The sequence below is a fragment of the Seriola aureovittata genome, chromosome 23 (genome assembly GCF_021018895.1).
Source record: "Seriola aureovittata isolate HTS-2021-v1 ecotype China chromosome 23, ASM2101889v1, whole genome shotgun sequence".
Classification (NCBI taxonomy): Eukaryota; Metazoa; Chordata; class Actinopteri; order Carangiformes; family Carangidae; genus Seriola; species Seriola aureovittata.
Window position 1 is genome coordinate 13991385 of NC_079386.1, and position 12439 is coordinate 14003823.

At 39.4% G+C, this 12439-nt stretch overlaps 1 protein-coding gene across 4 annotated transcripts; it reads left to right on the forward strand.

Moving 5' to 3' along the window:
- Positions 1 to 109: 109 nt before the first annotated feature.
- LOC130164142 (uncharacterized) lies at positions 110 to 12278 on the forward strand. 4 transcript variants are annotated; one of them, XM_056368636.1, is made up of 19 exons: positions 110 to 289; positions 1161 to 1232; positions 1461 to 1496; positions 1727 to 1990; positions 2493 to 2762; positions 2859 to 3134; positions 3979 to 4281; positions 4957 to 5217; positions 5496 to 5759; positions 6056 to 6169; positions 6309 to 6324; positions 6424 to 6512; positions 6611 to 6667; positions 6828 to 6869; positions 7206 to 7271; positions 7392 to 9796; positions 10119 to 10369; positions 10691 to 10789; positions 11182 to 12278. In XM_056368636.1, exons 2-16 carry the CDS (start codon positions 1178 to 1180, stop codon positions 7397 to 7399), a joined length of 2121 nt encoding a protein of 706 aa, XP_056224611.1. In that variant the 5' UTR covers positions 110 to 289; positions 1161 to 1177; the 3' UTR covers positions 7400 to 9796; positions 10119 to 10369; positions 10691 to 10789; positions 11182 to 12278. The 4 variants fall into 4 exon arrangements, with proteins under 4 accessions (XP_056224611.1, XP_056224613.1, XP_056224612.1 ...); XM_056368638.1 differs by having other exon boundaries at positions 6424 to 6485; XM_056368637.1 differs by having other exon boundaries at positions 6059 to 6169.
- Positions 12279 to 12439: the final 161 nt, after the last annotated feature.

The following is a 12439-nucleotide window of genomic DNA, read 5'->3' on the forward strand; positions in this document are numbered from 1 at the left end:
GAACAATTAGGGGCAGGACTTCAGCTTTTCACAATCTCTGCTGTTCATGAGACTATTTCTGTTTTGCTCGTGCTCAGTCACTTCCTGTAAGAGAAGCTGTGACCAAGTTTGAAACAAGAATTTCACTGCAAAGTGAAGAGAGTCCGTGGTGGAGTAACAGAATACTTCTTTTACTATAGTGAAACTCCACTTTATGATTTCAGCTGAACAATGAACGTATTTCCAGATAAAATCTTCACTGTTGTGTGAGGGAACCAGTGGATTACCAGCACTTACTGAATTGATAACAGTGAGTATGACACTTAGCTTCATCTCTCCCTTTAGAATTGTGTGCTGTAGATCGGTAGTAAATTTATTTGAAGAAGATATTGTGTTTATTTTATGTATTTTGATCTTGAATCATTCATGCAGCAGCCTTTACAGCAGTATCAGGAATTGCCAATACTTTGCGAAGCCACAGTAGCCTTCAGGATGACAGGAAGGAAACAGAAATGACTCTCTCCATGCAGCCTAACGAGTCATTCAAACCTCCCTATTACTTTTCAGCAATTTTCACAGGCAGTTTTAAACTTCAGCAATCGCACAATATCTGCTAAACTCTGACCCAGTTAAGAGCTGGTCATACTCGAGGCTCGTCCACCATAAGTGATGTTGTAATCTAATGTGAAAAAGCTGAAACACATTCATAGTGAACTTTATAGCTGTCTCTTACCATTAGAGTTAAAATTTGATTGATCAAAAGCATGGATGTTGTGTATATGCATGCAAAGATGTGTACTCATTACACAAGCACAATACAGGCACTATGTACGCGAGGAGCGTCTGCTTATAAAGTATCAAATTCACAAAGCAACACAATAGAAAATGCTGAAGGTAAAATGGCAGGTATTTTTGTGAGATGCTTTGATTGCTTTGCATTAAATTCAAACTCGTCTGTTTGTGCAGTGACAGAAGAAGAAGTGTAAATCCAGTCTTTAGTTGTGTCAGCTTTGAGTAAAAGGGAAGGAAGCGAAGGCAAGTTTAACTCGGAAGAAGAAGAAGAAGTTGGGGGGAAAAAAAACAACCTGGGGAATATTTATATGAAATGTAACTTCTGTTTCTCCACAGTCCCTAGTTTCTATTCATTTGCTTCAGTTTCAAGCTTTCTCTTTACAACGCAGAGGAACATCTGAGCGTGATGGTGCTGGGTGTGAGGATGGGACAGATTTCACCCTGTGTGCTCGGGTTGTTCTGTGAGTATTGATGTAGATTGAGGAAAACGTGGGAAGAACAGACTTCCAGAGGTTCATTCAGTTTTCCTGACACTACTTGAAATCAGCATGTTTGTTTTTTGCAGTGATTTGCTAAATTTTATACCTTGATATTTCCCAATATAGGTGCCATTGATGCAAGCTCTGCTATCTGCTTTGGTTATTGTTCATTGATGGTTTCTGTTTTTCCGATAATGTCCATTATTTCAGTGCTGATCACTCTCCTCTACTCTGGACATGCTGAAGGTAATTTCTCAGTTTTCTTTCTTTTCTTTTTCTGTTCTCACTTAAGATGAATGTCCACTTACTGCATCACTTTAAGCACTTTCTGTTGCTTTTTCTTCTCTGTTGTCAGTGTATTCACTATGTCAATCCATGCATCCACACAGATTGAACAAATAGATTGTGACTAGAATAGTAGATATTTTATGTTGCTAACTGTGTAGTGTTGTATGAATGTCCGTGTTGTGTTCCAGATGCTGTACTGACCCTTGAGCCCAACTGGTCCACTTTCTTCACTGGAGAATCTGTTACCTTAATATGTGACACGCAGGAAAGAGAGGAAACAGACTGGGAATACCAAATCAAGAAGGATAGCTGGGAATTTGTTCAGTACAATTCCTATAAACGCTACACATTACATCTCTGGACAGGCTACAGTAGTGAATACCAGTGCTTTGCTCGCCACAGGCGCACATATGAAATAAAACGCAGTAACATCATGTCTTTGACTGTATCAGGTGAGTCCTCAGTGTTTTATCACCATGAAACTTTCCCATGACCATTAGCACTCATGCAGGAGCCCAGCTCATATGATTGCCCGAGTTGTGTAAAGTCTAGTAACAGTATAAGTCTAATTGTATTTTCAATCATATGTTGTAAACATTTTTAAAATACCCTGAATCTTGAAACTTTGACCAGGGCCTCTGTATTTTTCCCTGCTACTTTCCTCACAGAAAAATATGGTGCCAGTCTTTTAAAAGCTCAGCAGACTCAGTGTAATCCAGAATTACTATTTGCTGTTAAACATCAGCTAATGTGGATAAAATAATCACAAATAAAATTTAAAAAAAAGGAGAAGAAGTACACGGCTGAGCGCTCCACATCAGTATTTGTGGCCTTTCAAGAATTACCACAAAATTAAGGAAATGTTTCCCTTGTGAAAACCAAATAGCAGATTGATGTGGTGTGTCATATCCTGTCCTATTTATTTGATAATTTACATGATTTTGTTTCTTATAGATAAACCCAAGGCCACACTGCTGCCAGGCACAACAACCATACCAGCAGGAGGCAGCGTGACACTGACCTGCTCTGTGGACGGCTCTGCTGAATGGAAATATTACTGGTCCAGACAAACCTCAGGGTCTTATGAAGATCTGACCATGAGATATGGTGATCAAAACAGAGAGCTCAATATCTCACAAGGAGGCAAATACTGGTGCACCGGAGGTCGAGGAAATCCAGTCTTCTACACTCATGCAAGTGATGTGGTCCCCATTAAGATAACGTGTGAGTTCAATGATTCTATTTGGAATAAAACGACATGCATTCCTGATTACAATTTCAAAACTTTCTTTGTTGATTTTATATTTCTGGTGTCAACAGTTTCCAATAAGGTCACTTTGACTCTGCAACCCAGCTGGCGTCAGATTTTCAGTGGTGAGACGATCACTCTCAGGTGTGAGATCGAGGGAGGAGGAGACGTTCAGTGGGAGTATGAATGGAGAACACCCGTGTCGAGCACACGATGGACATACGTTAATTACTGGAGCATCAGTGCGTCTCCGTCCTACAGCGGGAGCTACACGTGTAGGGGTGCACACAGAGGGGACCAGGACTCTTCAACAGAGTGGAGTAAAGGCATCACAATAACAGTATCACGTAAGTCATACATTTCTTATTCTTTCATCTCCTGGTGTGTCAACATACAGAAGGGACAAACTGCAGCTTCTGGAGTAATATAATTCAGAGAACCTGTAGTGTGTGATACACAGATTTACTCCAATAGATCAAAGTAAACTGCAAAGAATCAGGAGAAAGAAAAACACTTTGGAGTCGACCGGTCACTGATTTTGTCTAATAACACAACTGACAGAGAAGTCTCAAAATCAAGTGTTATTGTCACAAAGAGCTGCAGACATGTAACATCCCCCAGTGCAACAGTGTTTTACCATACAACTGGTTAGATCCTTTTTAGCAAATACTGTAGCTGACAACTATGTGATGTCTTCATTTTACAGTTGTGTGGTCAGCAATATTAATATGAATTAATAATATTAATTCATATTAATTAATGATATTATATGCAAAAAATGTATTATATAAGGTTTTATTTATATAATTGTATGTATGAATGGGAAACACCCAGATCACTCAAACCTTCAGATCAACATGAATACAGGATTAGTTCTGCTTCATCATCCCACAGTGGAGACTACAGGTGTAGGGGCAGAGTGAAAAGTGCACAACAGTTTTCAACAAAGTTGAGTGATTCCTTCAGTTTGACAGTATCTGACAGTAAGTTTGATCATATCTCATCAGTCATTATTGATCTCTGCTGAAATCATTTATATTGTAGAGTACACATTCACCTTTCTGTTATAATGTAGATGTAGAGGACAGACAGAAATAGAGAAATCATATATACACTATGCAGGATAAAAACATTGTATGTAATCCACCAACAAAACATACTAACATGTTTACAATGTGGGAAACTCACCAGATAAACCCCGGCCTGTCCTCACTGTGTCTCCATCATGGCTGAGTCCTGGAGCCTCAGTAACTCTGAAGTGTGAGGTTGAACTTCCATCTGCAGGATGGAGGTTCTACTGGTACAAGGCTGTTCCTGATGGATCACAGCGCTCCTACAGCTATGAGCTGCTCCCTGGTAACAGCAGTGGGACTGAACAGGATTCCTATATCGTCCATGGTCAGACACACACAGCAGGATATGTGTGTAAGGCTGGAAGAGGAGACCCAGTGATTTACACTGAGACTAGTGAACTAAAGTTTGTCTGGTCTGGAGGTGAGTTTGTTAGTGTCCTTGATTTCTTTATAGGGGCAGGTGTCATCAGCCCAGACATTTAGTTTCCCAACACATGGATAGGGCCTGAGCATAGCCCCGTTCATCTGGAGGTCAGTTTGAATGTTTGTTTTTTGGTTTCCCGCCCTTTCTGTTCACTTTGGTCTTTCCAGTTTTTTACAAACGTGTCTTAAAAACTAAAACCTATTTTGACTTTTCATATACAGTGCACATTGTAGAGCGTCCGTAGCTCAGGAGGTAGACTGGGTTGTGAACTAATAGGAATATGTGCAAAGCACTTTGAGTATCAATCAATCAAGTATTTGTCAAATCTCATAATGGTAACTTTCAATAACGGTAACTTGCTTCAGACAAAACTATGAAAAACACCAAACACACACAGCTTCATTTACATTCAACCATTTCTAAACCTGCGTCTTTAGCTCCAGGTCCTCTTTCTGTCTTCTTTTGTTGGGGCAACTTTTCAGGGTGCATTACTGCCCCCTGCAGCTGGCAGGAATATATAGTATATCAACCCTGTGCTTATATTATGCGTGCACATTCTTGTTTGCCCTGGTTCAACACTGTTTTGTTTTATCCTCAACAATACAAGATTAAAACCACAATAAACCTAAAGAAAATAAGTTTTTGACCTTTCTTCCTGTGTTTGTTCTTCAGATGTTCGTCCATCAGCGTCTCTCACAGTGAGTCCTGACAGAGTGCAGCACTTCACCTCTGACTCTGTCTCACTGAGCTGTGAGGGAAACTCTACTGAGTGGAGAGTGATGAGGTTTGCTGAGGGTGACTACCTGTCCTGCTCTGACTGGGGGAGAATGACTGGATCAATATGCAACATTCATAGTTTACAGTACGCTGATGCAGTGTACTGGTGTGAGTCTGGATCTGGAGAGTTCAGCAATGCAGTCAACATGACTGCAGGTCGAGTTTTATTCATTTGTTTTTCTTGCTTCGTGTAATTTATTTTGTGTCCAGTAGATTCTGTCTAGATTCAGTTCATAATCTGAAAGTAAAGTGTCTTACAGTGGAATACTGCATGTTTTTTTTTTTTAAAGTACTGGTGGCTTCACTCACTCCCTTTGACACTATTAAGATGTAGGTGTACAAGCCAAATGTCAGGTCAATGTCTGCTGATTCTAAAGTTAGAAAAGATTGAAAGTGTGATCTCTAATCTATATATGTCGATCTCCGTTTCACAGATACTGGTATTATCCTGGTGAGTCCTGTCCATCCTGTGGCTGAGGGAGCATCTGTCACCCTCAGCTGCAAGCTGCGGCCGGAAAATGTCCTTTCTAATGTGATTTTCTATAAAAATGACAAACTCATCCAAAACGACACCAGACGGGAGCTGACCATCCCTGCAGTGTCAAGGTCACATGAAGGCTTTTATAAATGTAAAGGAGAAACTTCACTGCGGACATTGCGGAGCGGGGCGTCACTGGAGAGTTGGATGTCAGTGAAATGTGAGTATGGTTAAAACAGATTCTTCAGCAGTTGTTCAGTAAGTTGTGCTACAGTTTGAGATAGAAAAAGTAAACAGTGAGTCAGAAAGTTAACTTTTTAGATTGTGAGTGAGAAATGGGTTTTTATATTATGGTTTTTATTATTGAAAAGGAAGCTCATGGTTAACATAAGTTATTGTTTCTTAGTCTTGGATTTTTGTTGCTAAGACTTGACGTGACCTTGACTCTGTCTTTGTAAAGCACTATGGAAACTCTCTGAGAAGAGTCACATAAATAATATAGATAATTCATTATAGCAGTGTCCGGACCTGAAGACTCTTGGTTTCCTGTGCCGCTGATCGTTGGGTTGGTTTGTGGACTTTTACTGATCGTTCTCCTGCTGCTGCTTTTTCGCTACAGAAAGACAAAAAGTGAGATCTTTCCCTTCTGATATTTGATTACACTCTAATTAGTCGACAGAAAAATGTATTCAGATGTAATTACGTGCCAAAGCAACAATAGAACAATTTGCAATACAAAACCATGTAACAGCAAATGTCTTTTCCACAGATTCATGCTTTATCAGGTTGGTACAACACTTCTCTTATTTTGAGCATAACAACAGTTCATTACAGGTTCCCCATTAAATATATTCTATTTATTATATCTGTTGGGGTCTTGCCAGGTCTCAGAGCACCAATCAGAGCTCTGCTACAGACCACATGATGAAACAGGATGAAACCCAGTGTAGGAAATACACTTCTCCTCTCCATGGTCAGCCATAATCCTGATGCATTTCATCACCAATTAAGGTGATTGTAAATGACTGATGATTGACAATCTCTGATGTTTAAATAATATGTACATTTCAGATGAATCCAGGGATGTCACATATTCTGTAATTGAGCTTGAAAACGTCGCTAAAAACAGTGAGTAAGAAAAACATGCAGTAAATAGAAAAAACCTGAGCTGTTTTTGTTTTCATCACTGTTCTGCTGTGCTGGCATATACATAGACATGAGGGCATGCCACATTTTATTTATCTTTGTCCATCCATCTGTATAAGCTGAAACATGGCTTCTGTTTCAGATGACAAACTCATGTATGCCCAGTTGGTCTTCCACAAAAAAGGTAAAGCTTGAAATCAGTGTAATGTGATTTCTGTTCATCCAAGACAATTATGATTTTTCAGTGTTTGTAAAATGGATGTTTTATTTTTTTTGCTTGTTGTACTTTATTAGATTTCTTCACACGCTCATTATCATTATTTGCAATTCCCACTATCAAATCATTTCAATGTAATGCAGCTAATATTGCAACCTGTAACATATTTTCTCTTGTTTTTTGTTTGTTTGTTTTACATAATGTTTGTATCGCTGAAGAAAACAGTATGAACCGGTACATTAGCAGTGTAAACTGAGACGTTACTGGAGAAACATTTCAATCGAACCATCTCTCTTTTCGTAGGAAGATCAGCTCCTGCAGCAGCTGATAAAACAGTTTATTCTGAAATCAAAGTTGGACCAACTCATGGTAATAATGCAGCAGTAACATAACATGCATATGGGTTAAATAATGCGCGTGAAATGACAGAGATCGCCCTTCATTTCTGAGTGACATCACAATCTCTTTTTTCCTTCGGTTTTCTTGCAGATCAATAAAGAGATCGACAAAACCGCTGGAATGTGTGACAACATGAAAACGACATCTTTATTTAGGAAATATTTTCAGCTTTTATGTACTGAAACCCTTCTGTGCAACTCTGCTATCAAAATATAAAACTTTCATTTGTACAGGTTATGTAATGGCAAAGACATAATATGAACTTAATCCATTTTTCTTGGTGAAAAGACAACATATAATTTAATATAATATAATATAATATAATATAATATAATATAATATAATATCCAAAACATTGCGTGGACATTGCGTGGACATCGGGGGCAGTGTCTCTGGAGTGGCAAACCGGGTGGTGGTCCCCATCTTTAAGAGGGGTGACCAGAGGGTGGAATTACACTCCTCAGCCTCCCCGGTAAGGTCTATGCCAGGGTACTGGAAAAGAGGGTCGAACCTCAGATTGAGGAGGAGCGATGTGGTTTCGTCCTGGACGTGGAACTGTGGACCAGCTCTTTACCCACGCTAGGGTGCAGGAGGGAGCATGGGAATTTGCCAATCCAGTCCACATGTGTTTTGTGGATTTGGAGAAAGCTTACGACCGTGTCCCCAGGGGCTCCCTGTGGGGGGCGCTCCGGGAGTATGGGGTGGATGGCCCCTTGTTAGCAGCCATCAAGTCCCTGTACCAAAGGAGTGTGAGTCTGGTTCGCGTAGCCGGCAGTAAGTCGGACCTGTTCCCGATGAGGGTTGGACTCCGTCAGGGCTGCCGTTTGTCACCGGTTCTGTTCATAACTTTTATGGACAGAATTTCTAGGCGCAGCCGGGTGGTGGACAGGTTTGGGTTCAGTGGCGGGAGGATCTCGTCTCTGCTTTTTGAGGATGATGTGGTCCTCTTAGCTTCATTCAGCACCGACCTTCAGCTCTCGCTTGGGCGGTTCGCAGCCACGTGTGATGCGGCTGGAATGAAGATCAGCACCTCCAAGTCTGAGACCATGGTTCTCAGCCGGAAACGGGTGAATTGCCCGCTCCGGGTCGGGGGGGGGGGTCCTTCCTCAGGTGGAGGAGTTTAAGTATCTCGGGATCCTGTTCTGGACCTCTTTGTTGAGGCTGCTGCCTCCGCGACCCCGATCTGGATTAGTGGGAGACAACGAGTACGAGTAATATAATATGCCCTTTTAATATCTATGCACTGTATGTTGTCACTTAAAGTTTTAAATCTGTTTATAACATTTAATTTATTGTATGCGATAAACTCTTATCCGACATCACATCCTGTTTTCTTCGTCTTCCTAAAAATGAATCGCTAGGTACTACATGCAGGTTTTTTCACCTGGATGTTCAGGTGGAAGTTCAGTTGATCCTTTATGCATCAATAAATATTTGTTCCAGCACAGTTTCACAATGATCATTGAGACTTAAGACCAAAACACAGGTTACCTTTCCAGACTGTACATAGGCTACTGTGCACAGTGTTTGTTGGGAGATGTTACTATGACTGTTTCTTTATCACTATAATGAATTTTGAGAATGTTTGCTTATTTTTTATTTTGGATTTGAACCCGCCTCTTGACGGCATTTAGATGAAGCTTGAAGGTTGAGGTTGAACATCCATCTGCAGGATGGAGGTTCTACTGGTACAAGGTTGTTCATGATGGATCATACCACTACTACAACTATGACCTGCTCCCTGGAAGCAGCAGTGGGACTGATCTAACGGACAATACCAATTATGATTACGGATATGACCAGAGAATTTTTAGCACATGGTCAGATATACATGACTCCTACAGCTATGAGCTGCTCCCTGGAAGCAGCAGTGGGACTGAACAGGATTCCTACATCGTCCATGGTTAGACACACACAGCAGGATATGTGTGTATAGCTGGAAGAGGAGACCCAGTGATTTACACTATGTATAGTGAACCAAAGTTTGTCTGGTCTGCAGGTGAGTTTGGCTTTTAATTTCTTTCTTTAAAGAAGCAGATGTTTTGTCACCGAGTCAGTCTGTTCAGCTGTTTGACTGTGATCAAGTTATGTTGAGGACAATGACGCCATCACCAGTCCAAACATGTAGTTTCCAACTCACTCAGTGATTTTAACATATACTTGATGAGGCTGATTTTCTTTTACATCAGCGTAGCCCCTGAACCCCCTGTCATACTGACACAGGATTTGTGTGAATATTGAAGACTATGAAGAACATGAACTTCCCCCTATCTTTATTTCCTTCTGTTCTTACATCTTTCTTTCTTCATTTGTCCCTAAATCGCCAAACTAGAGATGAAATCATAACAGAAATTGTTTGAACTCATATCTTTTCCAGATGTTCATCCATCAGTCTCTCTCAGTGAGTCCTGACACTTACAACCCCAGTAATGCAGTGTACTGGTGTGAATCTGAATCAGGAGAGTTCAGCAATGCAGTCAACATCACTGTACATGGTAAGTTTTTATGAATTTCTTTTCTAAATAGACTTATTGTAGACTCAACCTACTTTAACTAGGCTCGTTCATTTATTCTCCTTTGAAAATGAAATGCTTGTTCTTGTTATAATTATATAGTCTAGTCTTCATCACCACCATCGAGCAGCAAAATAAATCTTGATGCAGCCCTGTCTCCTAGGAATTACATTTCCATCCATCTAGTTAATTTTTTTATTTCTGTTTGTCGTTTTAAAAGTTGTAATAAAAGTTACATAGCTGTACAAAATAGAAGAGTTTCATCAGAATTAAAGCTGAGCTTCTGAGCTTGACTTTTTAACAGATAAAGGTGTTATCCTGGTGAGCCCTGCCCATCCTGTGACCGAGGGGGGTCTGTTACTCTTGGCTGCAAATTACAGAAATTAAAGAGGGCGCGGTATCCGTCCCGCATGGTTTTCTATCACAGTGACAAAATCATCCAAGACGACACCAGGGTGAAACTGAATATCAGTGCGGTGTCAAAGTCGGATGAAGACTTCTACAGGTGTGAATATTCGGGAGAAAAATCACAGCAGAGTTGGATGTCGGTAAAATGTGAGTACAATTCAACGATTTCCTCTGAAACTGAAACGCTTTAAATTGTGTAGGAGAACTTGTTTCATACATACGGGTTTTTAAGGGAGAAATATAAAATCATACAGGAAATGAAATCTAAAAATACACAAAAGTAAATTATTGGAAATCAAATGAATGATATACTGGTAAGTAAACCATTGTTTGTGCCAGTGTGTATTTGCATCCGTGTTCCTATATTTCTGTGTGTAAGCTGTAGATGTGTACAGTGCAGGTGAATGGTGATGCTGCATAAAAACACAACATGTATTTATACTTATTATTTAATATTTTTTATGGCAGTGTCAGGACCTTTATTTCTTCTGTCGTTGCTCATTGGGCTGGTTTGTGGAGTCGTACTCATTATTCTCCTGCTCCTGTGTTGCTATAGGAAACCCAAGGGTAAGACTTTTTTACTCTAATGTTCAATTCTGTACACACATGCATTCTGATGTCATGACATGAGATAATAATCAATCAGGATTCAGTACAACACCATCTGACAACATGTTTTTGATTTGAAAAATTAAATCATTAATGCTGATGCATCAACATGTATATAGCATTTTAGTTTTATCAATAATGTTGCACTGTTAAGGAGTTAAGTCCACCTTAATTTGTCAGTCGGTTCACTGTTGTGTTGCTGTGTTGGAACTGGATCACTGGGAAATATTTCAAACTATTCATCTTCCATTTATAGGAAAATGAAAATGTTAATTCTGAATTGAAAATATTGAATTGTTTAAGGATTTATTCTACAGTTTTTAAAGGGATAATTATAATGTTATTCACAGATCTCTAAAGAAATACAAAATCAACAAAAACCAAATAAGGATGGATGCCACTATGGAAGACTACATTCTCGTGTGGACCATACGTGCAGCTTTTATATAACCAATATGTGCAACTCTGCTCTTCAAATGTCAAAATTCTCATTATTTTATACAGTGAATAAGCAGATTATGTAAAAAAAAAAAAAAAAAAGTGTTTCTGCATACCATTTATCTTTTAGTACATTTATTTTGCCGCTATCTTTTAAAGCTTTTATAGGAAGCTTTGAATGCATGACAGTTTGAGGTGACAGAGTCTCAGCACTCTGCTGATTGTGCAGCCTCAAAGACACCCTTTGTTTTTGTATTAAATGACCAATGCTGGATCCCTGATATCCACAACTCATTTTTCAATGAGTAATGATCTGTCATCAAAGAACAGATGAAAGTCTTCCTGCGTGTCTTCTAAAATCAATCAATAGGGTATTGCATGTCATTTTTTCAGCTGTTCCTTTTGTGTTCTTTAAAGCTTCTTGGGAGCAATAAATGTCAAAAACGGTCAGCTCCTTGTTTTATTTATTTATTGCTTTCATGTAATTCTTCATGTAATCCTCTCCGCACAGTTGGGTGTCCCATAGTTCACAGGTGCACTGCTGGAAAAATTCAAACAAATGGACAGTGACAGAAAACCAGAAAAGTCCTCGAAAAACAAAAATCTTTGGTGCTTTTTCAACGCTGAATGTTTTACCCCAATTTTATGCTACAAACTACAATATTATATTATCTGTTCTACTTATCTTTACACTACACTGTGTTGCAGTTATTTGAGAAAACTTAATTCTCTACACTGTCCAAACAGGACAGTGTAGAGAATTGAGTTTTGTTTTGTTTAAAGAATCAATTTATATTTAGATTGAAATGAACTTTTGTCTGTGTGTTCAAAGCAGAAGTCAGTTTTCACCTTAGTGTGGGAACTGGAGGCTTTTCTCTGCTCACTGCTCGCCACCTTTCCAAGATCACATTCACCACTGATGTAAATTTAAATGCAGTTTTCTTAATATTTTGCGAAACATAGTTTTGATGCTTCAGTGATGTCCCTCACTCGTAAGTCTCTTTGGATAAAAACGTCTGCCAAATGAGTAAATGTGAAAGCACACGTTTAAAATTACACCTACTGTAGCACACGGTTCTCCTTTTTATGTCCTTCTTCCAGCTGTGCTGTGACGACGACATGGTCGAAGCCGATGACACTTTGTGTGTTCTTTAAAAGTGTTTACATTTT